The 25,668-nt window shown below is 57.9% G+C and overlaps 15 protein-coding genes and 1 non-coding gene across 16 annotated transcripts; 10 read left to right on the top strand and 6 right to left on the bottom strand.

Moving 5' to 3' along the window:
- The first annotated feature begins 1,007 nt into the window (after window positions 1–1,007).
- On the top strand, window positions 1,008–2,924 carry SCHCODRAFT_02612699 (RWD-domain-containing protein). Its single transcript, XM_003037069.2, has 6 exons — window positions 1,008–1,121; window positions 1,169–1,566; window positions 1,617–1,966; window positions 2,019–2,153; window positions 2,220–2,473; window positions 2,601–2,924. The coding sequence occupies exons 1-6, from the start codon at window positions 1,059–1,061 to the stop codon at window positions 2,775–2,777; spliced, it is 1,377 nt and encodes a 458-aa protein (XP_003037115.1). The 5' UTR covers window positions 1,008–1,058; the 3' UTR covers window positions 2,778–2,924.
- Window positions 2,854–4,621, top strand: SCHCODRAFT_02169996 (uncharacterized protein). The gene is made up of 2 exons (XM_003037070.3): window positions 2,854–2,980; window positions 3,042–4,621. The coding sequence occupies exon 2, from the start codon at window positions 3,295–3,297 to the stop codon at window positions 4,432–4,434; it is 1,140 nt and encodes a 379-aa protein (XP_003037116.2). The 5' UTR covers window positions 2,854–2,980; window positions 3,042–3,294; the 3' UTR covers window positions 4,435–4,621.
- Window positions 4,451–6,060, bottom strand: SCHCODRAFT_02612695 (uncharacterized protein). The gene is made up of 10 exons (XM_050344549.1): window positions 5,839–6,060; window positions 5,701–5,784; window positions 5,572–5,646; window positions 5,449–5,518; window positions 5,325–5,397; window positions 5,252–5,271; window positions 4,968–5,198; window positions 4,783–4,915; window positions 4,632–4,718; window positions 4,451–4,585 (listed from the first exon to the last, which is right to left on the bottom strand). Exons 1-9 carry the CDS (start codon window positions 6,043–6,045, stop codon window positions 4,643–4,645), a joined length of 969 nt encoding a protein of 322 aa, XP_050202421.1. The 5' UTR covers window positions 6,046–6,060; the 3' UTR covers window positions 4,451–4,585; window positions 4,632–4,642.
- Window positions 6,061–6,385: 325 nt separating this feature from the next.
- On the top strand, window positions 6,386–7,759 carry SCHCODRAFT_02530680 (uncharacterized protein). The gene is made up of 2 exons (XM_003037071.2): window positions 6,386–7,210; window positions 7,259–7,759. Exons 1-2 carry the CDS (start codon window positions 6,694–6,696, stop codon window positions 7,483–7,485), a joined length of 744 nt encoding a protein of 247 aa, XP_003037117.1. The 5' UTR covers window positions 6,386–6,693; the 3' UTR covers window positions 7,486–7,759.
- On the bottom strand, window positions 7,679–9,707 carry SCHCODRAFT_02169790 (uncharacterized protein). The gene is made up of 9 exons (XM_050341968.1): window positions 9,538–9,707; window positions 9,381–9,490; window positions 9,320–9,330; window positions 9,097–9,251; window positions 8,955–9,046; window positions 8,795–8,904; window positions 8,713–8,744; window positions 8,038–8,662; window positions 7,679–7,975 (listed from the first exon to the last, which is right to left on the bottom strand). Exons 1-9 carry the CDS (start codon window positions 9,574–9,576, stop codon window positions 7,920–7,922), a joined length of 1,230 nt encoding a protein of 409 aa, XP_050202420.1. The 5' UTR covers window positions 9,577–9,707; the 3' UTR covers window positions 7,679–7,919.
- On the top strand, window positions 9,703–10,912 carry SCHCODRAFT_02612676 (PTH2-domain-containing protein). Its single transcript, XM_050344548.1, is given in 9 exon segments — window positions 9,703–9,749; window positions 9,799–10,034; window positions 10,091–10,145; window positions 10,165–10,168; window positions 10,259–10,307; window positions 10,357–10,382; window positions 10,427–10,528; window positions 10,581–10,630; window positions 10,682–10,912. The coding sequence occupies 9 exon segments, from the start codon at window positions 9,728–9,730 to the stop codon at window positions 10,729–10,731; spliced, it is 594 nt and encodes a 197-aa protein (XP_050202419.1). The 5' UTR covers window positions 9,703–9,727; the 3' UTR covers window positions 10,732–10,912.
- A 53-nt stretch (window positions 10,913–10,965) lies between these two features.
- On the top strand, window positions 10,966–13,370 carry SCHCODRAFT_02612672 (uncharacterized protein). The gene is made up of 8 exons (XM_003037073.2): window positions 10,966–11,129; window positions 11,231–11,615; window positions 11,666–11,835; window positions 11,885–11,953; window positions 12,001–12,493; window positions 12,542–12,608; window positions 12,659–12,745; window positions 12,797–13,370. Exons 2-8 carry the CDS (start codon window positions 11,274–11,276, stop codon window positions 12,889–12,891), a joined length of 1,323 nt encoding a protein of 440 aa, XP_003037119.1. The 5' UTR covers window positions 10,966–11,129; window positions 11,231–11,273; the 3' UTR covers window positions 12,892–13,370.
- On the top strand, window positions 12,892–13,328 carry SCHCODRAFT_02486553 (uncharacterized protein; the record flags this gene model as incomplete). The annotated part of the gene is made up of 2 exons (XM_050342858.1): window positions 12,892–13,065; window positions 13,116–13,328. 2 exons carry the CDS (start codon window positions 12,892–12,894, stop codon window positions 13,326–13,328), a joined length of 387 nt encoding a protein of 128 aa, XP_050202418.1.
- Window positions 13,371–13,551: 181 nt separating the features above from the next.
- SCHCODRAFT_02697149 (uncharacterized protein) lies at window positions 13,552–14,129 on the top strand (the record flags this gene model as incomplete). The annotated part of the gene is made up of 4 exons (XM_003037074.2): window positions 13,552–13,562; window positions 13,618–13,804; window positions 13,864–13,920; window positions 13,974–14,129. 4 exons carry the CDS (start codon window positions 13,552–13,554, stop codon window positions 14,127–14,129), a joined length of 411 nt encoding a protein of 136 aa, XP_003037120.2.
- Window positions 14,130–14,341: 212 nt separating this feature from the next.
- SCHCODRAFT_048500 (cysteine proteinase) lies at window positions 14,342–15,277 on the bottom strand (the record flags this gene model as incomplete). Its single annotated transcript, XM_003038426.1, has 4 exons — window positions 14,342–14,512; window positions 14,618–14,704; window positions 14,761–14,901; window positions 14,951–15,277. Coding segments are annotated over 4 exons (726 nt in total), but the record flags the coding sequence as incomplete, so codon positions are not given.
- Window positions 15,278–15,722: 445 nt separating this feature from the next.
- On the bottom strand, window positions 15,723–16,803 carry SCHCODRAFT_02169920 (uncharacterized protein). The gene is made up of 3 exons (XM_050341969.1): window positions 16,431–16,803; window positions 15,801–16,374; window positions 15,723–15,748 (listed from the first exon to the last, which is right to left on the bottom strand). The coding sequence occupies exons 1-2, from the start codon at window positions 16,612–16,614 to the stop codon at window positions 15,896–15,898; spliced, it is 663 nt and encodes a 220-aa protein (XP_050202417.1). The 5' UTR covers window positions 16,615–16,803; the 3' UTR covers window positions 15,723–15,748; window positions 15,801–15,895.
- A 41-nt stretch (window positions 16,804–16,844) lies between these two features.
- On the top strand, window positions 16,845–18,743 carry SCHCODRAFT_02697147 (uncharacterized protein; the record flags this gene model as incomplete). The annotated part of the gene is made up of 2 exons (XM_003037075.1): window positions 16,845–18,531; window positions 18,622–18,743. 2 exons carry the CDS (start codon window positions 16,845–16,847, stop codon window positions 18,741–18,743), a joined length of 1,809 nt encoding a protein of 602 aa, XP_003037121.1.
- A 722-nt stretch (window positions 18,744–19,465) lies between these two features.
- SCHCODRAFT_02612659 (uncharacterized protein) lies at window positions 19,466–20,694 on the top strand. Its single transcript, XM_003037076.2, has 4 exons — window positions 19,466–19,689; window positions 19,748–19,791; window positions 19,844–19,952; window positions 20,014–20,694. Exons 1-4 carry the CDS (start codon window positions 19,591–19,593, stop codon window positions 20,092–20,094), a joined length of 333 nt encoding a protein of 110 aa, XP_003037122.1. The 5' UTR covers window positions 19,466–19,590; the 3' UTR covers window positions 20,095–20,694.
- A 17-nt stretch (window positions 20,695–20,711) lies between these two features.
- On the bottom strand, window positions 20,712–20,816 carry SCHCODRAFT_t31. Its single transcript has one exon. It is a non-coding gene; the product is annotated as a tRNA-Met (tRNA).
- Window positions 20,817–21,445: 629 nt separating this feature from the next.
- Window positions 21,446–21,691, top strand: SCHCODRAFT_02487290 (uncharacterized protein; the record flags this gene model as incomplete). Its single annotated transcript, XM_050342872.1, has 1 exon — window positions 21,446–21,691. One exon carries the CDS (start codon window positions 21,446–21,448, stop codon window positions 21,689–21,691), a length of 246 nt encoding a protein of 81 aa, XP_050202416.1.
- A 441-nt stretch (window positions 21,692–22,132) lies between these two features.
- SCHCODRAFT_02169639 (uncharacterized protein) lies at window positions 22,133–23,112 on the bottom strand. The gene is made up of 2 exons (XM_050341967.1): window positions 23,062–23,112; window positions 22,133–23,016 (listed from the first exon to the last, which is right to left on the bottom strand). The coding sequence occupies exon 2, from the start codon at window positions 22,694–22,696 to the stop codon at window positions 22,172–22,174; it is 525 nt and encodes a 174-aa protein (XP_050202415.1). The 5' UTR covers window positions 22,697–23,016; window positions 23,062–23,112; the 3' UTR covers window positions 22,133–22,171.
- Window positions 23,113–25,668: the final 2,556 nt, after the last annotated feature.

Below are 25,668 nucleotides of genomic sequence, written 5' to 3'. Positions count from 1 at the left end.
TAGCGCAGGTAACGCCATCAGGACGAGGTCCCTGCTCTGCTTCGCTAAGGCAGCAAAGAGAGGAGCAGCAGGTTCAGAGTCCGCAGTGGCTTGCTTGAGTATATCGGAGTTGAAGAGGATGTCGATGCCGGCGGTGAAGGCGACGTTAGTGTCCGCGTCGTGGAGGGGTACTACGCGCTGAAGCCAATCCGCCAGGTAAGTATCGAGGAAAGTGGTATAGACCTGCAGAGTGGTGAGTGCGAGAGGGGGGGATGTACTTTCGCACGACTGACCTTTTTCTTGTTCGACGCGTGAACGAGGGATGCGGTGAATGTGGCTGATATCTGTGCAAGGATGGCGTCCACATCCTCGGAGGCGGCTACAGACGTGGTACGAAGAGTGTGACCGAAGAGGTCCAACAACGCTTCGTAGGAGAGCTTTGCGGAGACGATCGGCCATATCGCTGAGAGTGTGGGGCGGAGGATGGCAAGCACACTTGTGCGAGTTTCGGAAGAACAATCGCAGAGAGCCTTAAGTGTTGACTGAAGGACAGAGGCCGTGTTAGCGCGTCCAAGGACGGGGACGAGAGCCGACTTCGGTGTTCCCGCGCAAACGTCGTGCAAGAGGCGCCATGCTTCGACGTCCAGGATGACACTGCAGAAATAAGCAAAGCTCTTCCGCGCTCGCGCCCCCACTCACCTCTGCTGGTTTCTCTCCTTCTGGAACCGCCCCAGCAGCCAGTCCACAATAAGTTCCGCCTTGTTGGGAACATGGAAAGCCTGATCATCCCACCCCTCCCTCGCAATCTGCACTTTCCTCGGCAGCACAGCAGAAGGGGGGTCATTCGGTGCCTTCAATGCGCGCACGAAATCCTGCGCCGTCTTGATTGCGCTCATGCTAGAGCCCGTTCTCCGCTCGCCGACGCGCCTAGCAAGAGTTTTCGAACAGCGATCAAGCAGCGGAACGCCGGCCCGAGATCCGGACGGCGTCAATCATGATCATCCTCCGTCATGACCAATCAGGTCGGTGCTCTTGCACCCGTTGGCGGCGGCTGTATTCTACCTTTTCCCTCGACCGTCATGTTGCAGGAGGATGCGGAGGGCTGTCTGGCGCAGCAAAGGGAGGAGTGGGAGGTGCTTGAGGTGCGTCTGGCGGTTTAGGAGTTACCACTTCAGCTCATACGTCCCAGTCCATCTACCCCGAATGCACGACCACGGACTTTGTTGAGGGCGCGACCCTCAAGCTCGAGATACCCGTCGAGCTACCCGCAGCACGCATCTTCACCATATCTGCACCACCCGAAGTCGCCTCGGGTACCAGCGCACCAAAGCTCGCTACCTCGCTCTCTATGCTCCCGCCCATCCTCCTTCACATCATGTTACCCCCGACCTACCCGGCTTCAAGCCCCCCGGAGATTAATTTCCTTCACTCCACACATATGTGGTTTCCGCACCTCAAATCCCTTCACGAAACCCTCATGAGCATGTGGCAACCCGAGGAAGGCGTGCTATACAACTGGGTCGATCACATCAAGAGCGGTCAGTTTCTCGATTACATACCCTCTTCCTCCAGTGACGATGATATTGAGTAGGTCTCCTTTTACTCCCGAACCCATGTTGATCTCATATCTTACCCAGACTCACCCACCACGCACCCCCGACCCTCCTCGCCCAGCTACAAGCCTACCAATCCGCCGCCCTCACCTCCCAATTCTCCTCGAACTCCTACCCCTGCGCCGTCTGCCTTACGTCCCTCAAGGGCGCGAAATGCCTCCGTCTTGCTTGTGATCACATCTTCTGTCGCGCCTGCCTAGAGGACTTCTGGAAGCTCTGCATAGCGGAGGGCGACGTAGGACGTGTGGGCTGCCCGGACCCGGCGTGCGTGAAAGACAATAGAGAGGCGGAGGAAGAGGAGGTGGCGAGGGTGGTGACCGCGGAGGAGCTGGCGCGATGGCGGTGGTTGAGAGAGAAGAGGGATCTGGAGAAGGGTGAGTTTAGGTGATTGTCATCGGTGTGCGAATTGCTGACCTCTAATGATAGACCCAACTATCATTCACTGCCCAATCGCCACCTGTCAGCGCGCCATTCCAAAACCGAAGGACATCCTGGACCCGTCCTCAGGCTGGGATCGCTTTCGCAGCTGCCCTTCCTGTTCCTTTTGCTTCTGCGCTTTCTGTACGTCGCGTCCCCCTCCCCCCTCTTCATGCACTTCAAACATCAATCCATCTGACCTCCACCCAGGCAAACGCACCTGGCACGGCCCCATCTCTCACTGCCCCATCTCCGTCTCCGAAAAGATCGTACGCGAGTACCTCGAGCTTCCGGAGGGCTCTCCCGAACGCACCGCCCTCGAGCGCAAGTACGGCAAGGGCACGATCACAAAGTTGGTGGCGACGTGGGAGAACGAGCTCGCGAACCAGAAGTGGATACAGGACTCGACGATGGCGTGCCCGGGGTGCAGGGTGAATGTGGAGAAGAGCTTGGGGTGTAATCATGTGAGTGGCGATGGTTTGTTGTGCTCACCGCTTAAGTGCTCCCCGTACAAGTGCTCTCCGTCTCCTTTGCTTCCTGCTCATCGTCGTCCTGCTTCCTTGCTCGATGAACTTACAATATCCTCTCTAGATGACCTGCTCCAAATGCTCACAGCACTTCTGCTATCGGTGCGGCGCGCGCCTGCGCCCCGAAAACCCCTACGAACATTTCTCAGCGAACCCCATGAGCAAGTGCTTCGGCAAGCTCTTCGACTTCAAGGCGGAGGATCTGGAGTGGCAGCCGGATGGGTTTATTTTGGTGGATTGACCCGTAGGATTTGGCGGCACGACCGTCGCATCGGAGGTAATATACTCATATACGGTTCAATCTAGAGGGTTGGAATACCGCGAACTAGTAATTTGCTCCGCACAACGGCGAAATGTAGATCCCCGTCGCCACGAGGTGACCGTCGCGCTCAAAGAGCCTGCGCTCAGACCAGTATCCTCCGAATGAGGAATGAGGGAACACGTGTAAGGGATCGCCGTGAAAGAGATCACCGTGAATGACTCAGTCATAGTTGCCACAAAATAGGACCTGATGGTCCTTGCACCGACCATGTGTCCCCGGGTGTCCCTTGCACACGCCAGATGGTCCTCGCACTTGCCCTCAGTTGGTCTTCTCGCTCACCCTCTAGCGGTCTTCGCACTCTCCCTCAAAGGCCAATCATCGTGGACTCCTGGTCTTAGCGCCCACCTATGTATAGTCGAGCGTGAGCGAGCCTTTCTTCCCGCGCCAATCAGCCGTTCTCCCTTCGCACCGCTCGCGCGAGTATCACCAGGAGAATATGCCACCCAAGCGTCCTGCGTCGATGAGCCCCTCCCTGCTATCCATCGCGGACGAGCCTCCGCGTTCTCCGTCTCCGCCCCCGACGCCGGTGCCTCGTCCTTCACGCCGCGCTTCTGCCAGTATCACCAGAAAGACGGGTGGCATCAAGCGCTCCACCGCCATCCAGACTTCCCCTCCCCCACCCAGTACATCCACCAACAAGCGCGCCAAGCTCGATAAACGCGCCCTCCGCGCGCAGGCTAGCATCAACTACATCCTCGGTCAGGACCCGCTCGTGAGCGAGCTGGCTTATACGGTCCCCGCGCGTGCATCCGATGTTCAGGCATCCATGGCCCGCATCAGCCCAGATGAGCCTCCCTTGACTGGCCCCGAGCTCCCCACGGAGCAACAGCGTCTGGTCTGCAAAGTCTGCAGCACGGAGGTGCGGCCGCAGGACGAGCTCAATTTACTGGGGAGCTGGGCGAAGCACAAAAAGATCTGCAAGGAGAAGAACAAGGGGCGGGCGGAAGAAATACAGAGGGACGCGGAGAAAAGGAAGGAAGAGGAACAAAGGAAGAGAATTGAGGACATGAAGCGGGAGGCGATGGAGAGGGCGGAGAGGGAGAAGAGGAGGGTGCCCAGAGGGGCCAGGAACGAGAGGGTGAATGAGTGGGTGAAGAATGTCGCGGCGGAGGGTGTAGAGCTGGAGAGGGACAGGATGGTCGCGGCCGACGCGATGGCCCTGCTGAGCGGGACTGGACGACCAAACGGGTCGAAAATCAATAACCAGGAAGCGAGTGCTGCGGTCACTGCTGGCACCGCGCCACAGAAGATTAAGGAGGAAGACTCCGCGCCCTCAATCCCAGCGTCACCTCTCAAATCGATAGCGAACGACCGAAACCAAGCACCGGAGGACGACATGGACGTAGACGAGGCCTACGAAGCCGACGGCGAGAAGGACACGCAGGCGGATGAGGAGACCGACGCCGAGTCCGAAGAAGAGACGGGGGCTGCGCAGCGAATCCCGGTGACGGGCTGGCGGTACGGCCCTTACTATGACAGCGGTGAGGAGGAAGATGCGCCAACGGAGCCAGAGGATGATGGAGGCGAAGGCAAGCGGAAGAGGAAGGGAAGAGGGCGAGATGGACTGCGAAGCTAGATAAAAAATCATGCAAATCAAGATGATAATCCATGTTCCGTTCCTCCTGCAAATTTGCTTTGTTCGCGGTCGTGCCTGATGTTCATTTCCGCATTGTCATTTCGTCTTTACGTCTCGTGGCCTCAAGTAATTCTAGCCCAGTTTAAGTACCCTTGAAGTGCATCAGCGACGTCGCATCCTCTCGTATGATCACTCACCTCTGCCTCCTTCATCCCATGACGCAAGACTTCAGGACTTCGGAAACCAAGTCGGCCATGATCCTCATCGTTTGAGTTGACGGATGGCTACTCGTCGGCATAAGCTTCTCTTACAGTGTCCAGTGAGCCACGATGTGGAGGTGGTACGCACCCTCCGATCCAGTAGAACCAATGCGCCCAATCTTTACACCAGCCATACTGGTCACAATCGGTCGTGCATTCCGTGCACGCGTCTGTGCTAGTGTAGCCGAAGGCGGCGTAGCCAGGGTCGCTGCCGAGGACGCCTGAGAGCGGAGTAATCAGTTCGTCGACGGCCTGTTACGGACTGTCGCTCACCGTCCCATATAGCAGAAAAATCGACATAAGCCACCGACGTGCCCTCCTCGCCATGCATGGCCGCCAGTCCGTCGTATATGGTCTGCTTAAAAGCCTCACCCGACGATGTATGCACCCCACGTCCATAGACATCAGCAACTAGGAAATTGCGAGCAGAAGTTGGCGCCGAGGCCAGAATGTGTAGCTGGTCCAGTAGCACGTTTGCGGCTTCTTGCATATGGTCACCGTCGACTGAATGAGAAACAAGTCAGAAAGCTCAATATGCAAACGGCCGTAAGACCGACTCTTTGACGCTTCGTAGTCACTGCGAATATGGTCAATGCAGCCGACGAAGGCGCTGAGTGAGAGCGAGCGTACTTAATTCCGAAGAAGACAACGTAGAGCGTTGAATCTGAATCTAACATGTTCGATTGACCAAGGAATGTGTCCACTGTGATGATGACTTGTGCAGCTTGGGCCACTTCTGAGCAAGACAACGCACTTTGCCCCAGAAAGTCAACCTTGCGGGGATTGCTGGGCCATATACTTAGGTCTATGCAGGCGCCCCATTGCTACAATGACAACGTGAGGAGGCGTGATCTGCGCAGAATTATAGGATACATACGGCGTAGTCCTTCAACGTCGCACCCCCCAGGTCTTGCGCGACGTACTCTACCCAGGTAGGGCCGTCCGTCGACCGCTTTTGTGGCCAAAATCAAGCTATAGCAACATGATTACCTAACGAAGCACGTACACCTCCGGCTTCCGTATTTGGTGGCACAAGAACAGGCGGGTCGAGAGGGGAACCGTCGTCCTTGCCACCATCGGTGTACGAATCCTACGAGGCAACGTAATCTTTGATTGGATTTCAGAACGCAGAAGGGATACGTACCCCGAAGGCCACAATGGTCTTGATCTTGCTGGTATCGATGCCGGCGTTGACATCGGAGACCGTGCCAGTTAGCGACCCGCAAGACGGTCCAACAGCCAGATGTATCCCGTCGTTACGTTCCCGAACAGAGAGAACTCCCTGCTCCAGTCGAGCTGCGAAAACGAGGGCTGCATGGGCAAGGAGAGCTGCAGCGCTGAGGGTGACCATGGAAGCCAAATAAAAGGGACGTAAAGGCACGAAGAACGCGGTGCAGATTCGCAGACCGCTTTATAGGACTTTGCGTCGCACCGGCCGTAAGTCACGCGCTTCGAATCCGGGCTGCTTGCCAATGCCAGGTTGCCTGAAGGGCGCGATGTGTCGTTATCGATGGCGCCGCCAGCAACGCGTCTATGTTTGCTGCTGAAGATCTATACATGAGCATCGTTATACGAGAGCAGAGCGACCTCGGAGGGTGCCCATGGCCGTTGTGCACAAAGGTGCTTCGGCAAACGCCGGAGTCGTGACTTCCCCTCGGACGTCCGTCGGCGTTTGCCGGTCTTCCTTTGATCTGACGCCCACCTGCCACCCTAAAAGCTACGGTGCATGACCTGCGCGCTCATGCATTGACCTCCATCCTCAAAGCACACGTTGAGTGGCTCTGTCAGCCATTCGCATGGCCAGGACACGGACCAGCAGTGACATTCAGAGGTTCCCCACCCTTTCACAAACACCAGTAATGTCCTACAATGGTCTGTATGTTGGTGAAATGTAACTGTAATAAGCGACGTCTTTCAGTGCCTGCCACATATAATCTCGCTAGTCTCTGCTTTTCTGTCCCTCTGTTTTCCCCTTCCGCTTCGCAACGCCATTCTCAGCATGCCGTCCACCAACTTCAAGGACCGCCTGACTGCTCTCGGTCTTCCCGCCGTCGACCGCTCTTCCACGGCCTGCAGCTGTGCTCTGGCTATCCTGAAGCTTCTGCCGCAGGCTGACCTCGACGATCAGACCAAGGATGCAATTGATGCCCAGGCGGCGCACGAAGCCTCGCTCAAGGCCGACCTCGAGAAGGACCCAACCGCGTTCGTTGTGAGCGCACATCTCGCCTACTGCACACTCTGCGAGAAAGACGTTCCCATGGAGGCGCACTACTCGAAGACAGACTGGGAGCGACACTTGTCTACCTGTCATCCCGCGGCCAAAGAAGAGGACGGTGCGTCGGATGCTCTTTCGGGAGCGTCTAGAGAAGGGCCAACCTGTGAGCCCACTCGCAAGCGTCTTCAAAGGGAGAGCCGAGACGCCCAGGTCCAGATCACTACAATGGTCGAGGAAGGTCCTCCGCCTGAGTACAAGTCCTCAGACGCATCCCTGGACAGCGTGCGCAAGACGCCAAGGAGTGAGTGACTTCTCTCTAACAGCTTCCCCTGCTGACCCTGTCACGCAGCGCCGCGCAGGCCTCCTCGGGAGAACTCCTTCACTAGTCACGCCCATTCACCCGCCACCAAGGGCAGGGTCGGTGTTGCCTCTGGTCAGAGGGCGGGAAAGGCTCCCCTAGGACCGTCTCGGTCCTTGGTCAATATTGCTGGCTTTCCGACGACCAGCATCCTGACCACTGGTAACGCAAAGCTTGGACGTTACGACGCCGAACCAGGCTCTTCGCCGACAGCGTAGTCTGCTAGTCAACGCGTCGGGCTCTTGGCCAAGCTGGGAGGACGCCCCCTTCACAGTGGACTTCACGGAACTTCACATGTACTTGTAGCTTGTTATGTCTTTCCCCCTTGTATCATCAGCTTGGCCAATCCTCTTGCCACTATGCTGCTATTCCATGCCCTCGTCGGAACGACACCTTGAGTACAGCTCAGTGCCAACCAGAGTCCGCAACTTGCCGTCAAGGTGAGATGCGCGAGAACAATGCTTCGAATAGATATAATACAGAACAGTACAGAGATGCGATGAATAGATAGCGGATAGCTTTGTTCAATAGTCCAGTCCTCGATGACCTGGTGAAGATCTCCGTACTAGATTGTCCGATGTCCTTCCACAAAGGAGTGACGGGTCGTCCAAGATGCTCGACTGAGCAGCATCGTGTGCACCCAGTGGCACTATCACGAACTGCTGCTCGAGTCTGTCGACGAGCCCGTCTCGTCCCCTTCGTCCTCATCTGCGGGAAATCACCATGAGCCACACATACATTGACCTTCTCAGATGGTAGCAATGACTCACCAAATGCGAAGTGCGGTTTAGGCGCGGGCGCGGGCATGGGTACTGGCACCGGCACCGGCACCTGCTGCCTCACCTGCGTCGCATTCATCCTCTTCGGCGGCCCCGTCCCCGCCGCCTTTGGCGGTCCTGAGCCCGCTGGCCTGCCCCCCGCAGCTCCCGCCTTCGTCCCCGGAGCCAACTTCCCACTCGCCGCCATCTTACTACCGTTCGCCGCGACCCTACCCCCGTTCCCTGCCAGCTTACCCGCATTCCCCGGCCCCTTACCCCCATTCACCGCCGCACCCCACGTCCCGCCGACCGTCTGATGTGCCATTGGCGGGCTCCTGAACGAGCCCAAGGAGGTCTCGGGCGACGACGATCGCTCGAAGGACACGGTGGACGACTCGCGGAGCTTGGACGGGACTTTGGATTGTGATTTCTTAAAAGCGTGGGATTGCTGGGCGGGGGAAGCGAAGGGGACGGGTTGAGTGGAAGGGCGGCGTGAGTGAGGGCCTAGGCGCGCAGAAGAAGCGGGGCGGCTCACCGGTGGGGGGATAGTAGGGTTCTTGAAGCGGGGAGAGTTGGTTGCAGAAGATGCAGCGGGCTTTGGTTTGGGCTTCTTGGGGGATGGTTGGGGTGAGGTCGGCTGATGAGACTTGTGAGCATGGGTATGTATAGAAGCAAAGTGCGACTTACACGCTTGCGCTTTAGGCTGAACTCGGCTTCATCTGTAGATAGGAATTAGAGGCAAGCCGTCATAAATGAGATCCGCACTTGCCTTTCTTCTTGCTCTTCGACTTTGCTTTGTTCTTCAGCGGCTGGCTGTCCTCCGACAATGCAGCAGCGTCTGACCCTGGCGAGAGCGAGCGTTCCCGCTCTGCCGATTGCCTGAACCTGCATGAGTGGCGCGCGACGCGTGAAGTACATGTGCCACTTACTTCGCTTTCGCGGACCCGCGGACCGCTGCCCGCCTCGACGAGCTGAGGCCCATACACGAGCTGAGATGCGGCGCATACCTACTCGAGGCGATCTAATCTCATATGTTAGCGAGTCCATGATACACACAACATACAAACACACCTGTCGCTGGCAGTTCACGCACTCCAGGTATAGCACACCTTCCTTGCCCAGCGTGCCGTTTCCCCCTCGGCTGTCAGACATGGAGGGGGTCCCTGAGCGCGAGAGCATGGACGCCTTGCATGGGGAGGCCGATCCAGACTGCCCAGGCGTGCGTACTAGCAGGGGTGGGGGAACGTCATGGTCAGCGGGGGCATGATCGTGCACGGAAGCAAATGTAGTTCACCGGCGCTACAGCTAGAGGGGCGTTAGATGAGGTGCACGATGTAGAGGGGAATGCGACGTACCAGGTACCACAATTCACGCACACCGCCCTGCTCTTCGCGGCGTCGCGGTGAGCCTGGAGGGCGGCGTCCATGACGAGATCATCGACCAGCAAGGAGAATATGCGCGAGCTCTGTTCCATTGGGTATGGTGATTCTGTGTGTGACTGCGAGGACATACCAGGGAGTTGAGCAGCTCGTCGTTCTCGGACTTGGACATGATCACGGCGCCTTAGAGAGTGTTGACAATGACGGTCAACGTCGAAAGGGCGCTTACTTCGGCTCGAACTCGGCGATCGGACCGTGCATCCGGTGACCGCCAACGATGGCGGCGACATTTGTCTGTCGACTACCACGACGTGTATTGGACTATGGCTATCTCCTCTACCCCATGTGAGTCTCTTCCCTCCATTCAAGAACTTGGGTTATTTATCTTGCATAGCTCTCGCAACAATAGGTACTTGTGTGGCGCTGGCCGCCGCCTCACTTTCTGCGGGCTACTGGGTTGGTGCTGAAAGCGCACGTCGACAACTCGCTCGCGTCGCGGCGGAGGCACCTTGCCAAAATCCACGGAAAGAGCCCACCAGTGAAGATGAGAGCGACAGTGACAGCGACGAGGAATTCGCTGATGGGGACCTCGCCTCTGTAAAGGTTGACCCCGGTGATCAGTGCAAAATGGTATATTTCCTCGCGCAATGAACTGCCTCCCATGCCCTCATGCATCGCTTTCTCAGGTGCTTGTGGTGCGCCAGGACCTCGGAATGAGCTCCGGCAAAATTGCGGCTCAGTACGTTGGCCTTCCATCGAAGTTCGCAAGGCTCTACTGACGGAGACCCGTGATAGGTGTTCGTACGTGTTGCTCCTACCTGTAGCAGAGAACGGAGTGATCATGGCCGTGGCAGACATGCGACGCTAGCTTGCTACAAGACTTTGGCTTCGGCCAACCCATTGGTGCGTGCATTAGAAGCGTTAGCTAATGGCCACCAACTTTGCATCACAGCTTCTAAGGCAATGGGAACGCGCAGGGTAAGTAGAGCTCGCCAGCTCGCTACTCCTGCTAACGGCCGCAGACAAACAAAGATTGCCTTGCGTTGCTCGGACGAGGAGGAGCTGTTGACTCTGCAGGCGCAGGCGCAGAGCCTGAACCTATGCGCGCGCTCCATCCAGGATGCGTGAGGATATTTCTGACCTGCTTGGCGTGGGGTTAGCTAATGCACTTGGTAGAGGCCGGACACAAATCGCCGCCGGGTCGAGGACCGTGCTGGGCATCATCGGTACGCTTCCTCGTCTCATCTCCCGAGGCTCGACTGATCCTGGTACCGCAGGGCCCGCACGACTCGTCAACCAGGTCACGGGGAAGCTTCGTCTGCTGTAAGGCGGGCTTCCTCTAGCCCCGGATGGTGGTGGCATGGGAGTGGCACGGCGGGCGAATTATCAGGCCGCGCGCGCGCCGCCTTGGTGGATGGACATGGGATAGTAGACATAGCCTCTGTAGACGATGATCAGCCAAATGCAACTGTCCATGGTGACGACGCCGAAAGCGCGTGGAAAGAGCCGCCGCAGCAGTCCAGATCAAAGTTCGAGTTGGGTGGCGATAGCGCACGCGTTGACGCTCTCCCCCACCGGTCTTTACGTCCCTTCTCCCTTCGCACTTTCCTGCCGTTCTTCCGCTTATTTCTGAGACCTCGCAAGCAGTCGAGCGCATACCTCGGACACCGACGAAGGCGTGTGGGCGCATCACTACGTTGACGAATTCGGAAGCCGCTGAAACCGGTAAATGAAGTCCTCCCCGCTTTTCCTGAACTCCATTGACCCAGTCCCGCCTGCCTCTCCGCTCCTTTCCCTGCTCGCTCTTGCGCCCCACGATCATTTAGCCCTCCCTCGCAGGCCGACTCCTGGTCGGAATCAGCGCCAACAATGTCCGCGCCCTACGGCTACGACGCCTACCCGAACACCCATCACATCAACTACTCGTCGCACTCGCAGGACGACGTCAAGGTCGGCTTCGACGACCTCATTGACGAGTACTCCAGGCCATATGCCGCCAACGCCAACCACCAAACCTTCGCCGTCACCGCACCCGCCATGGAGTCGCGGGGCCCCGACCATCGGAGAGGGCCATCGTTCCCGCTGGGGCAGAAAGTCACGATCGCCGAGGGCACCAAGGCGATGTCGGACGACACGCACGACCACTCGACGATAGGCGCGTATCCGCCAATAACAACGGGCATGAAGGATACGCAGCCGTTCTGGCGGAAGGTGCGTTGTCGTGTGGGCTCATATGCGGACCTCGCTCATCAGTCGCGTAGCTTATCCCAGAATCGTTGGCGTGTCGACTGTACTTGCTCACTGTACTCCTCGAGACGATAGTCGACTTGGTGATAGAGGGCGAGCTGTATACTCGGCTGGACCTCACCTACTCATCAAGCGCTGCCTCGAAGAAGATGCCGGTGTACCTCAGCATATTCGCCATGGCACAGTGCGTCCTCACCTATACGTCCAGCAAATTATCTACTGACATGCACCAGCGTCTTCCAGTTCGCAATGGCTATCGACGCTGTGTATGCGCGGAATACGCTGCAATTCCTCTTCCTCACGTGCGTTCCCACCACCGCCACATAGAGTCTCCCTAACAGTTCATCAGTGGTTTCAACCTTGCCCTCCTCATCTACTCCGTTATCCAAATCGCCGAAATTCGACAAACCATCCTCAGCAGCGACGACAGCGACGGCCTCATCAATGTTTCCGTGAGCGTCCTCACGACCATTATCCCCATTGTCGTCGCCGTTGCCGAGCTCGCGTACATCTTGCTGGGATGGAAGATCTATCACGAATTTGGCTGGAAGGTGTACAAGTTCCTGGGCGCGGACCGGCGAATCAAGAAGATGTACGCGAACTTCCAGATTTACGAGTGCCTGGTCAAGTTCGACGTGTTCTTCTGGGCGGGCTTCTCGGTGCAGTTCATCTGGCTAGTGCTGTCAAAGGACGACTGGGAGTACTATGTGACTTGCGCGGCCTTGCCACTGTCGGTCCTGCTCTTGGTGGAGGGGCACTTGGCAGCACGACACGAGAACAAGTGGATGATGGCTACTTTCATGTCCGGCTGCGTGGGAGCGATGGTGTACTTCGTGTATAAGGTACGTTGCCAAGCTCGTCACCGGAATCGAAGTACTCACGTTGCGCAGCTCACGAAGGTCTTCATGTACATGGATGACCAGTTTGCGAACATCTGGAAGTCACTAGTCATCTTCTGTTCGTTGTTTCCATGTGCATCCCTGACTTTTGCTGACATGAATATGCAGCCGGGGGTGCGATCATATTGCTCGTGTTCACCTTTGCCATGTCCATTGTGGTTATGCAGAACTTCGGTCGGGGGTTGAAGGACGCATGTAAGTCCAAATGTCCGACGTCTCGCGAAGCTACGCTGACGCCTCTTACAGTAGCCCGTCGAAACAACACGTACCATGTCCGTGGCGTGTCCAAGAGCCACGGGCGGGCAGCAAGCCTAAACCCGAACCGCATGAGCATCGACTAAATGACTGCACGACCCCCGCCACGCACACGCCCCATCCACACTCGCAAACTTGTACTGATTATACTGTCCTCCCTATCGCACCGCACCTACGGACTCGAGAATCGCGCCCGCGCCCACGTCGTATTACTAGCTCTCGCGCCAGCACCACCACCGCACCTAAGGCTACCGCCCCGCGTATCTATCTTACCTATACCATATATTTGCGCTGTTGATCTGAATGACAGGCAGGGGCCAGCCGCATTCCGTTTTGTGGAGAGGAACCCAGAGACTCGGAGGACCCGGTACCCGTTCGTTTCGCGGCATCTGTAGATCCAGGTGTACATAACATTCCTTTTGAAGCGTGTGGACTCGCAAGCCAACCATCTTTCGTCCTCGACCGCGAGTCGCATGGCTATTTTCGAGAATGTATCCTTATTCCTTTCGTACGTAGTAAATAGAACAGGACCCAGCTGGACTGAGTGCGCGGGAGACTTTGGTACAATGGTAGCGAGGTCGTGAAGTTCAACTTGGAGCTTGCCCAACGGAGACCGGCATGTCATTGACAGGCAGCACAGCCACGCGATCGTCCCTCCCGTCCGCGAACACGTCAGAGTGCATTGCATGTCTTGAACTTCACGTTGAGCGCCGGTCGCTGCCTTTCCCCTCCCCATACCCAAAGCCATGACACAACGGTGAGTAGAGCGTCATCATAAAGACAGGCCTGTGACTAAGACAAGGTGTCCACAGTGTGCGCGCGGCACCCACACTACGCGACCGGTCTGCCCTGCTCGGCGTGACCCCACCGGCATCCGGTCGTTCTTCACCTTTCGGTAGTGACCACAGTCCCGCGGGATATCGCTACGCAGACGACCTGGAGGGGCAGAATGACGAACACTTGGAGGGTCTGAGCGCGAAGGTGCAGATGCTGAAGAATGTGCGTATGGTGGTTTGCAGCGTTACTTGCCTATTCTGACTTTGGCTTTTTCCTTCCAGATCACAGTAGGCATAGGAAAGGAAGTCAAGGAGTCTACCATACAGCTCAGCGAAATGGTGCGCCGCGCGATACCTCCTCCCTGAGTCCTGTCTAATCACTGTTCTTGCAGAACGACGCCTTCGCAGAGACCTCCGGCATCCTCTCAGGTACCTTCCGGCGCATGAACAACATGGCAGAGCGCCAGGGCTGCCGCTGGCTGTGGTACATTGTCTTCCTCATCATCGTGTTCTGGTTCTTCATCATCGTATGGTGGTTTCGCCGGTAATACATGGTCTTTCGTGCGCCTCCGTACCCAGTGTGCCCTGCCCCGAACTCGCGTGCGTGTGTGGATTACTGGCAAGGCCAAGACGTCAAGTAGTAAAGGATATCGAGACAAGAACACGACCGAGAGATCAAGCATTTGACCTCTCGCGTTACAAGCACCAGGAAGGCTGAGCGAGAACATCCCGCCCCCCAGGCTAACCTGAACCACCCCCCTCAATGATCATCCTTAAACCTCCCATTCCCAATCTCCCACACCATCCGCCGGCGCAAGTACGGCATGTTCTTCTGCTCGAAGTTGAACGTCTCTTCGCCGCGCGAGATGGCCTCCATGAACTGGCATGAGAACACGCCGCAGTCAAACGCATTCTCTTGTTGGGGGGCGTTCTGGGGTGGGGGTTAGGTTGAGTTGCATGCAAACGAGGATGCGAGGAGAGGGAAAGGCGCGAGGAAGGTAAGGAAGGGAGGTCAATATTGGGAGATGAGACGCACCTCATCAAAGTAGTCCTCCCACCCGGTAAAGTCGAATGGCTTTTTCTTCTTATTCCGCGACTCGGCGTCTAGGTAGGCGCGGAGGTGCTGGGATACAAGCGTTAGCCTTGACGATACTGCACTTGCGAGCATAGTCAGCATACCCTATATACCATCGGACTCTTCGACCCCAGCGAATCGTAGTACTCGATGCGCTTTTTCCTGAAGTTGATCGCCGCGCTCGTCCAATGCGTATTCGAGTGGTTGACGGGCAAGATGATAGCATCTTTGGAGAAGATGTCGATCTAGAGACATCGTCAGCCAGATATGCAGTAGCGAACCCGAATTGCTGACCTTCTTCGTCCACCTCGCCAACCGCCCCTTCTCATACCCCTCATTCACCAACTTGCTCCAAAAGAACGAGTTGAAATAATGAATATCCAACGGCCGCTTCCCCTTCCCCTCCCTTCTCTCATTCTCCTTCTCCTTCCCCTTACTCGCCGCCTCCGCCCTCCCCAAGATCATCGCCCCATAAAAGTTGATCACCTCGTCGTTCAGCCACTGCCCCGGGCGCAGGCGCGAGAGATCCGTGTCGCTGACCTGCTCCCTGGCGAACTTGGCGACGACGCCGCGCTTGCGGAGCAGCTGGTCGACGAGCGCCTCGTCCTCGGGCGGGAGCGCGGCGGGGAGGGGCGGGCGCTTGGGGCGGAGGCGGGCGTTGATGCGCTCGTCGCGCTCGCGCTTCCAGCGCTCTTGTTGTTCGTAGGAGGGGGTGAAGGGGATGGGTTTGGGTCTGGGTGGGAGTTAGTGAGGGGAAAGGGAAGGAAGGGGCATACGCACTCGGCGAGGGCCGCACGGGCACGTTGGAGTTCGCGGCGGAGGAAGTCTTCCTGCAGGAGGAATAAGTTGGTTACGCATATGTGGCACGAGAAGCCACATACAGAGAATGTATCTGAGCGTCTTCTTGCCTCGTCCTTGGCGTAGTAAGCTCTGAGATTGGGTACCGAGGGTGAAGCTGAGAAATGGGTAAACACCGAGATCAAGTGGTACGCTGGTGCCACGTACGCGCAAGCAGGTCACGATTGTATATGCGATTGACTGCTTCCTTATAGTCAAGGTATTTCTTGAACTCCTCTTCGCTTGAGCTGTACCCTATCTGCCGATCAGACCTGCTATTCGCTTCAAGAACTGCAACTTCACGCACCGGACCTCCGCTTGATGTCGAAGATCTCTTTCCTCGTCTTCTCAAAATCGAGTTGTGTGGCCTCCCTTACGCGCTGCTTGTGCTAAGGCGCGGGGTCAGTTTTTAGGGCGCAATGCGGGAATGGATACAATTACTTGTTTCGCATATATGTGTGGTCTATCCTCATACAAGCGTGCAACACCCTGCTTCTCCAGCTCATTCCTTCTCCTCCTCTCCTCGAGCGCTTTCGCAATGCGCACGTCCGCAGGGGCTGGGTTGCTGCTGAGGCTCGAGGAGGTAGAGGATGAGCCAGAGGAAGAAGATGGCAGAGAGGTAGAGGGCCGGAGACCGTTTGGGACGGGTGGTGGTGGCATGCGGGCGGCGTCGCGTTGGGAGGAAGAGGCAGGAAGCGGCCTGAGGGATTTAGGCGGCGCGCAGGGAGGCGGGGGTATTTGTACAGGACGTGTTGGTGCCGCTTGGCGCGAGGGGCCGGGAGCGGAGGGGCGCGTCGCATGCCCATTCGCCTGTGGCACGCGCGCGTCGCCATTTGCCTGCCGAACAGGCTGTGATTCCTCGGGGGGCAGGAGAGACAGGTCTGTCGCGAAGCAGGTTAGTATGTGATGACGCGCCCTGCGCGTGCCGCTCGCGCACCTCGGACGGCGTTCAGCCCCGACTCCATGATCTCGCCGACGGACGCCATCCACTTGGAGAGGACACCCATGAGGTTGGAGGGCCCCGCGTTGGCGCCGTCGTAGCCGAGGAAGGCGGTTCTGGGCTGCTTCGGGGCGCGCAGGGGGAGGAGCGGGCCGTCTGCCTTGCGCTTCAGATGGCTCATCGAATGCGGGGGCGGTGTCCGTGCGCGGTCGTGCTCACTGGGAGGGCGCGATTACCGGCTCGTCGGGTTCGAGAAAACAAATGGCGAACAAGGCGCCCGGCCACGCGATCACACAGCCAACGTCCGTGCCACACACAGACAAAGAACGCGCCGGCCCCGGCCCGATCTCCGGACTCGTGTCGTCACCGTCCGTCCGTCCTGATCGACGGTCTCACTCTGCCTCCGCGACCATGTCCCCCACCACGGGCTGCATCAGCAACTGCACCCAGTGCGGGCAGACGACCGTCAGGCCGCTGCAGTTTGACGACCACGCATGGTTGCCCTCCCTCCGCGCCGGCAACCATCCTTCGCCTAGCGAAAGCGCTACGCTCGAAGACGAGACGCGCATGCTCAAGGACTATGTCAAACAAATTCAGGCGGAGGAAATCAAAGCCCAGCAACGCCTTGCGGATCTGCAATCCATGCGCGAGAAAGCCGAACGCGACATTGAGCGCCGTTCGTCGTATCTGCTCTCGCCCATTCGGCGCCTCCCAGACGAACTGCTCTCCGAGATATTCCTCCACATTTTCCCCTTCCCAACCACTCTCAAGTTCAGTGGTCATCCACCCTTCCCGACGTTCCTGCGTCCCACCTACTTTGCACCACCATACGTCTGTTCCTGGTGGCGCGATGTCGCTACTCGCACGCCCAAGATGCAACCGCTGATCGAGTTCGACCTGGCGAACCAGGCAATGCCTCGAAAATACGTCGGTGTCGACGGTGGTGTGGCCAGACTGCCGTACGCGCACCTTCGCTTGCGCATGTGCAACATTCTCGACCGCACCAATGCACCCCCTTGCCCAGAGGCCCTCGCCTCCCTTCGCACACACTCCACACGTTGGCAAGAGCTGGACCTGTCCTATCCCTCATGGCACGTCATCGAGCACATCGGCACGCGTCTACCACTCCCCCAGCTCGAGAAGCTGAATCTGTCACTCCCCAACACCGGCTCGTCCATGCCATATTACAGTTTCGAACAAGGGCAACAGAGAAGCTGGTGGGACGACGCGAATGCCTCCGATAACCCATGCTTATTCGGGAATGCCCCGGCGCTACGTTCGCTGGGATTATACAATCGCATGGGTAAAGCCATCACAAAGCTGCCCTTCTCCCTTCCCTGGCAGCAGCTCACCGAGCTCTCTGTCAACCCTCACATCGCCGCCGAACTCTGTGTGGACACCCTCAACCAATGCACCTCCCTGCAAAAATTCGCACTTCGCGACAATCCAAAGAGGAGCGGATGGTACCTAACGCCGCCAGCCACGACGAAAACCTGCGTCTTCCACGGCACCCACCTCGCTATCGAGGTCGGAGATTTGAACAACGCCGCCCCCTTCCTCAACGCCCTCACCGCGCCCTCCATCACGCACTTCACCTTCTCTCCCTTCAAAGGCAAGGAGCTCAAGTCCCTCCTCAACTTCTTCGAGCGCTCGCAATGCAGCGTGACGCACCTGGAGCTCCTGACCTCCTCCCCGCACCCCTCAACAGCCGACCTGGAGGCCCTCCTCGCCTACACCCCGCGTCTACAATACCTCCAGCTCCGCCTCGGCGACGACTGGCAGGTCATCGAGGTCGCGGACCGCCACCGCGGGCGCGCGCTCCTCGAGACGCTCTGCAGGCTGCGGCGCTCCGGCCGGCTATCGCACCTGCAGGTCCTCAAGTTCGCGAGCCCGGACTTTTACGAGCAGCACGTCCTGACGCACCTTATACCGGCGTTCGTGAGGGAGGAGCCACCGCTGCGGCAGTTCTGGATCGAGACGCCGCTCAAGTCGGAAAGGATTTGGGAGGAGCTGCTGCCGGAGCTGATGGAGAGGGTCGAGCTGTATGGCGTGCATGATTCGTTTGAGCTAGCTGGACCGCCCATTGTGGTGGGAGAACGTGAGTTTGCCTCTTTTCTCATCGTTACGCATCTACACCCCCCTTTTGTGTTATGGTATGTCGAGATTGCTCACAATATGTCCGTTACAGCTAGGACCCTCAGCGAGATGCTTCTATACGAGTCGCGCGAGTATGGCTCGGACTCGGACTGGGATGACAAGAGCGATTCGGAGGGCGGGGTTGAGTACGGCGCGTTCGACGGGTACTTCTGATTACAAGTATTCCGCAAACAATACGCTGCGTCTTCGCAAGGAGGATGCCATGTGCCTTGTTCTCCTCCGTCTCTCCGCCGGCGAGGAAACTTCGAGCATGTCGAGTTCGGGGTCTCGTGGTCATCGTTTACCTGGGTGCGTTGTCTTCATGACAGTCAGATGTGCGTGCTCACACCAACGTAGCAGTCTGACATCCATAGTATTGCCGCGCTCTATGCCACCAAGCTCAGCGTTAAGCGGACGCCCTGCGGGGAACACGCCCTTACACGTCGTGCGCACTTACCACTCGCTCATGTAGTCTAGTAAACTTTGCACTCTTGAGTCTCGCCTCGCGCGCTACCTCCGATATGACGACAGATGTTGCATAGATCGGCACGCTATTTGGCGATTCTGGCTTTGAGGATCAGTTACGATAGCCACTATTTGTCTGTTCGTAGTACCGTGTAAGGTGTAGCACGCGCCGGGCCACATCGAGCGCCGCCGTATCACACAGAGGGCCGTCTGGCCACATTCAGCGGCGACAGACCACTCGACGTGCCACATTCAGTGGCGATAGAGCGGCGCACAAATGCGCAGTCCGCTAGCTAGACAGCAATTTCGCGCGCCAAGGCCATCGTGCGAGAGGCAGGCTCTTTCCCGCGACAATATCGAGAGAGGGACGAGCGCAGCTGGCTGGCGGCTGAAAGTGCCGCTGTGATGGCAGGAGGCAAGAGCCCGAGCGCGGAAATTGGAAATTGCCGGCCGGCCGCGAACCACATCGGACGGCCATATAAAGGCCCCCGCCTGCGTCTGCTCTCGCCCTTCCGCTTCATTCCATCCCCTGCCCGTAGCACGTATCTGCGCCACGATGGGCATGCGATATCGCCGCTACCTTGCTGGAGAGCGCATCTATGGCTGCTCGACATGTAAGACGCATCTCGCCACTATCCATGCTATGCGCTCCAGGGTGAGTCCGATCCCGCGCCACCGTCGCCATAGGGCCGTGCTGACGATCCCCGGCGCAGGCGTTCAACGGCCAACATGGGCGTGCGTACCTCTTTGATGTTGTGTGAGTGGGCTTTTGCTTGTCGATCTGGGGGCTCGGCTGACTTGTCGCTTAGCGTAAACGTCAAGGAGGGCGAATCTTGCGACCGCGCGATGACGACCGGGACGCACACCGTGCGCGACATCTACTGCGTCAAGTGCAATCAGGTACTCGGCTGGAAATATGTGCGTTCTCCTGCAGCCTATGCCCGAGCCCTTACTGACCTCCGCCCCTACATCCATCCAGGAACGGGCCTTCGAAGCGTCGCAGAAGTACAAAGAGGGGAAGTACATCCTCGAGCGCAACCTGCTCACCGACGTCCAGTAGCCCTCCGCGGTATGCCGCGCCCCGGCAGGTCTCCTTGTTCCCCCGTGTTGGTCACCCACTCCGTCGGCCCCCACCGCACCCCGCTTGCTCGCTCGCTCGTGCGCGCGCCACCCACCCTCGGCGGTGGCGCAGCGCCCTGCCTCAGCCTGCATCAATCCCTCGCATCACGCATGCCTCGTTGCATCATCTGTAACACTAGAGCGGCCCGCTGCACAGCGCTAGCCAGCCCGCCGCACCCCCGTCGTGTCGCCCGACGCCCGCTGCCCATCGTCAGTCTTCGCTGCTGCTTCCGTGCTGCTGACGCCCTCCAGCGCGCTTCGTTCGCGCTCATCGATTCATTATCTATCGAATCACTAATTGCCATCGGACTACCTCAGGCATGCACCCTCCATGTACACCATGCTGCCTCCCTTGCGCACCCAAACGTAAGGTGCTTATCGTTCATGTACTTATCAAACGTTCCGAATGTCCTTGTAACTGAAAAGAATAAAGAAAGTATAACTAACAGTCAGATCGTCCGATTCGACGGTACCTACTGTCCAGGACGCAGTGAGGAGTTCTGAAGTGAAGGGGCTTCTAGATGGACAGGGCGCACAAAAAATCTGGTGAATTGGCAGTGTCCGCAGCCAGGATCGAACTGGCGATCTCCGGATTACACTCGACGACGTCAAGTTCATACGTAAGTATGAGACCGGCGCTCTAACCAACTGAGCCATGCAGACGCTGATGCTCCCAATGTTGAACATGCCGATCACCATCATGTCTACCTCATCCATGCCTATCGTGTACACCGTAGCGCAAGTGCAGACAAATGAAAGTCCTCTCAGACCAAGACCGCACGGTCAAGCAGAGCAGCAATTCCGAACATCAACCATGCGCAACGTGATTGTGAGACAATGGGGTCAGCAGGAAAGCTGCCACGAGAGTCGAGCGGTTCCCTGCGGTCAGCCGACAGACTCAAGTTCGGTATTCTATGGAATTGATGAGTAGAGTGGCGGGCGCCTACGGAAGGCTGCATGCCTTCAGCCTCGCCCGGACGAACAACGTCGCGCCCGGTCGGTGTCCCGCGCGTCATGAGTGGCGCGTAATGACCGACCCGGGACTTGCCGCCCCTTGGATCGGGCGCGCGCCGAGTTGCCGAACCCCAGCAGTAACTTCCCCAAAGCCAAGTTGCTCAACCTCCCCCAATCGTTTATAAACGGTCGCTCATTCCTCTCCGTCACCGCCGTCTCGACCCCCCGCCCCCGCCAACTTCCCCGCCTTTCGTCTCCGCGCAGTCCGTACAATACAATGGGTAGGTCGCGGTCGGCCTGGTCCTGCTGCTCACTCAGCTAACGCGCCCTCAGCCACCATGACCATCTCCCGCCCGCTCGTGTCCTCTCCCCTCGCCGCCCCGCCGTCACAGGGCGCGCTCCCCTCTGGTCGCCCGACGCCGAAACGCAACAGCTCGTTCGGCACGTCGCGTCCATTGCGGCCATTCCCATCCATCTCGACCGCGGTCAAGAAGCCGAGCGTAAAGCTCATTCAGCCGCCGAAGAACCAGCGCAACCAGTTCACGCTCGACCTCACCCAAGCCGAATTCAACCGGCAGGAGTGAGCGAGTCGCGCCGCGCTAGGACATGAAGAGGGAAAGCAGAGGAAGAGAAGTCTACCACCACCACCCACCACACCGAGCTCGCACCCAAAAACGGACGTATAACATCGCGCGGACGTGGACGCCCGTCCACGAAAGGCTCCATTCCCTCTCCGTGACTCGTTACCCGCTGTCGCCCATACCCGCACCAGCACTCCTATCCCCCCATTCGCGCACCCGCCCAGGTGCCGCGGCCCCTCGGGACTACGCGCACCTCGCGGGCGTCCCGCCGACCCGCCTGGCTTGCCATAATGCACTGTGCGTCGCTCTGCTCGCTCGCGGGCACACGACCACCCCCATACCATGTCGCGCACGAATTTTTATGACTATCCTACTTATTCGCAGCCATGGCGGGCATACGTTATAGGCAGCGTACGTTATTCTTGCCCTTATCCCCTGGTGACATTGGCCGGGCCCATACGTATACCATCCCCCTCTACTGGCTCACACTCGAGCTCGAACCCTCACCCGATCTCGCACCCCTCGCACTTCAGAATCATCGAATGCTTTATTGTATGGACCGGCTTCATGGGTTTGAACTGTTGTATTAGATAGAATACAGTTCTGGGACGAAACGAAATATCTTTTGGTGCGAGCGACAGCAAAAACCTTCCGGCGCGCAGAGCGAGAGCGACGAGCGTAGCCAGGACGAGTCCAGCAACTTCGAGGACGGTGAGCGCAGCCCAGCGAGGTGCTAACCGCGAGCTGGTCGCCACGAAACACGCCGCCGAAGAGCAGGTAAGGAGCCCCGCAGCCCCTCCGCCCCAATGTTCGCAAGTTCCTCATGCGAGGTGAGGTGAGATGCCGGTGAATGGCTGTATGCAAAGTGCGCAAGGTGCGGGGTTGTATGCGCTCCGTATGCGCTAATCCTACCCCAAGATACCCCAACTTGACGCACATATTCCGTACTTGGCGCGTAGATCCCCATGTTTGACGCATATATTCCGTAGCTGACGCAGGAGATCCCATACCTATCGCCGACCGGCGCGGTAACGCCTAACAATACAGCCTGATAGGCAGCTCGGGCTGGGCATTACAGCGAGGTGACGAAAGCCAGTAGGCCTGCGAGCTTTGGGGAGAGGTTCATCTCGACGGACGCTAGCGAAGAAGTCGCCTCGGCCGGGAGCAGCATACGCAAGGTTTGGAGTTCATCTCGAGCTCGTCGACGACGTCAGGCGCAGAGCACTGTCCTGCCTCCTTGCGCGCGCAGGGGGCGAGGAAATCGTACTCTATAACCTAGCGAGAGGGGGCGGTTCGAGCTCGCTGAGACCGACGTTGTCGCGGATGTTCTGTGAAATGATGCATGAGGCGCTAGACAGGGTGTCGATCCTTACTTTCGAGGTGGATGACGATGCGTTGGACCATTGATGATAATGCCCAATAATGCCCTCGACGCCTGATGAAAATGCCCTCAACAACAGTGAGGCCGATGCGCCGACGACGATTGAGCCCTGCGCTTGAGGGCAACGAGGCGACTGCGAGCGCGTCGATACCGACCGGCGACAGATAGTGCGGAATGGAAGTTGCAGTTGGGGGCGTGGCAGCCGAGAGTTGCTCGCCGGCGCCCGCGTTGACTATCACGATTATGAGACTGGCGTATGACGTGAGGTGGCAAAGGTGCAGTTGGCGATGATGGACATCATGCCAGCAAGGAGGCGATAACGAGGAATTGAGGACGAGGGGAAAGGCCCAAGAACAATCGCAGATTTCGAGCACAAGTTGAAGTTACCGTGAAGTCGAACATCAACATCCCACGATCACGGGGTCGACCATGTTCGTTTTCGGTTCCGAAAACTTAAAGGTTGCCCAAGCGAACGAAGGCTGCCTTCGGTGCCATTCGAAGTAGCCCTAGATAGCGTGTGAACTCTCCCCAAAGAGTTCGAGACAAGGGAGCGCCCGGATGTAGAGCTCCTTTGCTTGTTGACGAGAACAGGCATCGGATAAGGGCGGAAGGTAGGGCGGACGTCGGAAGCCCATCGTATCGCGAGAGGGGAGCAATTATATCGCGGGAAGACCCCTAAGGGAGCGTAGGGATGACCGACGGAGGCTGAACAGCTGTGTCTGTCGTGTTCTTTCCTGGAACAAGGATCAGCAGATATAAAGGCCGACAGCCACATTTGCTCAAACCGCAGGCGCCTTTTGGAGACGCCGGGCGCCAACCAGTCGGTGAGGAAGGAAGGCGGTGAGGAGCGGTCGGACCTTGACTTGGGTCCTTATAAGCAGCTGTGTCCTGGTCGTAAGAAGGCTGTGTCCAAGTAGGATGGCTATCCTGCCGTCAGTGAGAAGCCCGTCCTATGGCCTGATCTCGCGCTGGCGCGATGCTTACGATGGGTGAGCAAAACAGACCGTGCAACTCAACACACCTTCCACGGACAGCTGTGGCGGCCTGGTACACCATTCATCGCGGGGTCCATGAATGCCTATCCCGACCTATCGATGGCTGCCGGCGAGTCTGATCCCAAGCGAGTACGCTGAATGTTGTGTTGTCTCCGTTCGATGTGTGTACGCTGATGAAGAACCGGGGTCAGTCCAGTCGGGAGACGGAAGTCCAAGCATGGGACGGGTTCCTGAGCAGTACGCGGTGGGGGTCAGATGGGTACGCGTAAACACATATACTCGGGAAACTCTCGAGGCACGACGTGCCGAGGATGGGGGCACACGGAGAGGAAGGAGGCACGCGTGGACGACGGAGAGCAGCGGCGAGGCACAGCCTGACGCAATGTGAGGAAGGGGTCTGGGTGTGACGACGGCAGGAAAAAAGGAGGGAGGCGATATCACGAGCTCACAGTCGCGTGGTCGAGGCTGGCTTTCTAGAAAATATCTCAGTCGAGAAGAAAGGGTCCACCGTGGTAAGGAGGCCCAGTCAGTTGAAGCGAAGCTTTGGTAGTAGGAAATTCACCCGTCGTGTTAGCCGACGCTGCCGAGGGCTGATACCGTGTCTTGCGGGCGGGCGGGTAACGTCGCTTCCAAACTGCTGGAACGTGTATACAATCCACAAGAGCGGCTGTTCAGAGAGATGAGAGATTACGTGTAGGAGAACCGTGACCCAAAACCAACCGTGACCGGTTGACCTCCCCCCTATCGTCATTATCGGCGAGAGAAAGTAGCTGTAAAGGGGACAAATAAGTAGCTGAGAAAAGGGGAGGACGGGGACATTACGAAGTGCGCAGAAGAACGAGGGAAGACAGCTAGAAACCAGCCAGAAGTCGCTATCTGTATACGGTTAATGTCAGGTAGAAGCCCAGGATCAAGAGGTATGCGCATACAGGATCAGAGCTCACACTCGGAACAATGTATGTATTCAAGTCCCTTGGGAGTGAAGGAGCTTGTTCCGGGCACCATTCAAGCTCGCTGAATTCGCTGGCAGGTCCCTGTGCGTAATAGGCCGACAACGCGAAGCACCCTGACCTTATTGTCTTTTGGTGAATGAAGCGGGCTTCTCAGACGTCCGAAACGGGTATGGTAGGGCGTTCAATGGGGGCCTAGCAAGACGGCCATACGGGGCATAGTCAAACGTCCTGATGGTCATAAGTAGACTAGTAAGTGCACATACCGACGTCGCTAGACCGCATCCTACGCGCGATGCAGCCGCTCGTCTCTTTAGACAACGGCCAGCTGACCTGCGCGCGGAAAGATATAGTCCCGATGAATGCGAGCTGCGTGCCAGAGTGCCAGTTCATCAGCGTGCGTTACAAGGGCTGCATCAACGAGTGTTCCCGGCGGCGAGTGCGCGCTCCGCGCCGTACGTAGCGCAGACGCCGGGTTGACGTGGACGACTGTGATGTGTATACGAGCACGACGTGATCACTACGAGCGGTGGCAGTGGCAGCCAGTCGGAAGACGTGGTTTGTAGAGCCGGTTGACGTGGGTGAGCGGTACATTTTGGATAGATTCGTACGGGTGGCATACGCTATGGTATCAGACGGCAGCGCTACCGGGGA

The sequence above is a fragment of the Schizophyllum commune genome (genome assembly GCF_000143185.2).
Source record: "Schizophyllum commune H4-8 unplaced genomic scaffold SCHCOscaffold_2, whole genome shotgun sequence".
Taxonomy (NCBI): domain Eukaryota; kingdom Fungi; phylum Basidiomycota; class Agaricomycetes; order Agaricales; family Schizophyllaceae; genus Schizophyllum; species Schizophyllum commune.
Note: the sequence above shows the minus strand (reverse complement) of the source record. Positions and strands in the feature narration are given on the sequence as shown.

Excerpts from the sequence above, each read along its gene's own strand:
- SCHCODRAFT_02612659 (XM_003037076.2), top strand. The coding sequence starts at position 19,591 with ATGGGCATGCGATATCGCCGCTACCTTGCTGGAGAGCGCATCTATGGC. Across the intron at positions 19,690-19,747 it reads TCCATGCTATGCGCTCCAGG|GCGTTCAACGGCCAACATGG; the intron begins GTGAGTCCGATC and ends TCCCCGGCGCAG. Across the intron at positions 19,953-20,013 it reads AGGTACTCGGCTGGAAATAT|GAACGGGCCTTCGAAGCGTC; the intron begins GTGCGTTCTCCT and ends ACATCCATCCAG.
- SCHCODRAFT_02612695 (XM_050344549.1), bottom strand. The coding sequence starts at position 6,045 with ATGGTCACCCTCAGCGCTGCAGCTCTCCTTGCCCATGCAGCCCTCGTT. Across the intron at positions 5,398-5,448 it reads GGTTGACTTTCTGGGGCAAA|TGGACACATTCCTTGGTCAA; the intron begins GTGCGTTGTCTT and ends TCATCATCACAG. Across the intron at positions 5,199-5,251 it reads TGACTACGAAGCGTCAAAGA|TCGACGGTGACCATATGCAA; the intron begins GTCGGTCTTACG and ends TTTCTCATTCAG.
- SCHCODRAFT_02169920 (XM_050341969.1), bottom strand. The coding sequence starts at position 16,614 with ATGAGCCATCTGAAGCGCAAGGCAGACGGCCCGCTCCTCCCCCTGCGC. Across the intron at positions 16,375-16,430 it reads GGGGCTGAACGCCGTCCGAG|ACCTGTCTCTCCTGCCCCCC; the intron begins GTGCGCGAGCGG and ends GCTTCGCGACAG.
- SCHCODRAFT_02612699 (XM_003037069.2), top strand. The coding sequence starts at position 1,059 with ATGTTGCAGGAGGATGCGGAGGGCTGTCTGGCGCAGCAAAGGGAGGAG. Across the intron at positions 2,154-2,219 it reads CTTTTGCTTCTGCGCTTTCT|GCAAACGCACCTGGCACGGC; the intron begins GTACGTCGCGTC and ends ACCTCCACCCAG. Across the intron at positions 2,474-2,600 it reads AGAGCTTGGGGTGTAATCAT|ATGACCTGCTCCAAATGCTC; the intron begins GTGAGTGGCGAT and ends TATCCTCTCTAG.
- SCHCODRAFT_02169639 (XM_050341967.1), bottom strand. The coding sequence starts at position 22,696 with ATGGGATCTCCTGCGTCAGCTACGGAATATATGCGTCAAACATGGGGA.
- SCHCODRAFT_02530680 (XM_003037071.2), top strand. The coding sequence starts at position 6,694 with ATGCCGTCCACCAACTTCAAGGACCGCCTGACTGCTCTCGGTCTTCCC. Across the intron at positions 7,211-7,258 it reads CGTGCGCAAGACGCCAAGGA|CGCCGCGCAGGCCTCCTCGG; the intron begins GTGAGTGACTTC and ends CCTGTCACGCAG.
- SCHCODRAFT_02169996 (XM_003037070.3), top strand. The coding sequence starts at position 3,295 with ATGCCACCCAAGCGTCCTGCGTCGATGAGCCCCTCCCTGCTATCCATC.
- SCHCODRAFT_02612676 (XM_050344548.1), top strand. The coding sequence starts at position 9,728 with ATGGCTATCTCCTCTACCCCAT. Across the intron at positions 10,308-10,356 it reads TGGCTTCGGCCAACCCATTG|CTTCTAAGGCAATGGGAACG; the intron begins GTGCGTGCATTA and ends TTTGCATCACAG. Across the intron at positions 10,383-10,426 it reads AGGCAATGGGAACGCGCAGG|ACAAACAAAGATTGCCTTGC; the intron begins GTAAGTAGAGCT and ends TAACGGCCGCAG.
- SCHCODRAFT_02612672 (XM_003037073.2), top strand. The coding sequence starts at position 11,274 with ATGTCCGCGCCCTACGGCTACGACGCCTACCCGAACACCCATCACATC. Across the intron at positions 11,616-11,665 it reads CGCAGCCGTTCTGGCGGAAG|CTTATCCCAGAATCGTTGGC; the intron begins GTGCGTTGTCGT and ends TCAGTCGCGTAG. Across the intron at positions 12,746-12,796 it reads TCGGGGGTTGAAGGACGCAT|TAGCCCGTCGAAACAACACG; the intron begins GTAAGTCCAAAT and ends CGCCTCTTACAG.
- SCHCODRAFT_02169790 (XM_050341968.1), bottom strand. The coding sequence starts at position 9,576 with ATGTCCAAGTCCGAGAACGACGAGCTGCTCAACTCCCTG. Across the intron at positions 8,905-8,954 it reads CGCGGGTCCGCGAAAGCGAA|GCAATCGGCAGAGCGGGAAC; the intron begins GTAAGTGGCACA and ends ATGCAGGTTCAG. Across the intron at positions 7,976-8,037 it reads TAAACCGCACTTCGCATTTG|ATGAGGACGAAGGGGACGAG; the intron begins GTGAGTCATTGC and ends GATTTCCCGCAG.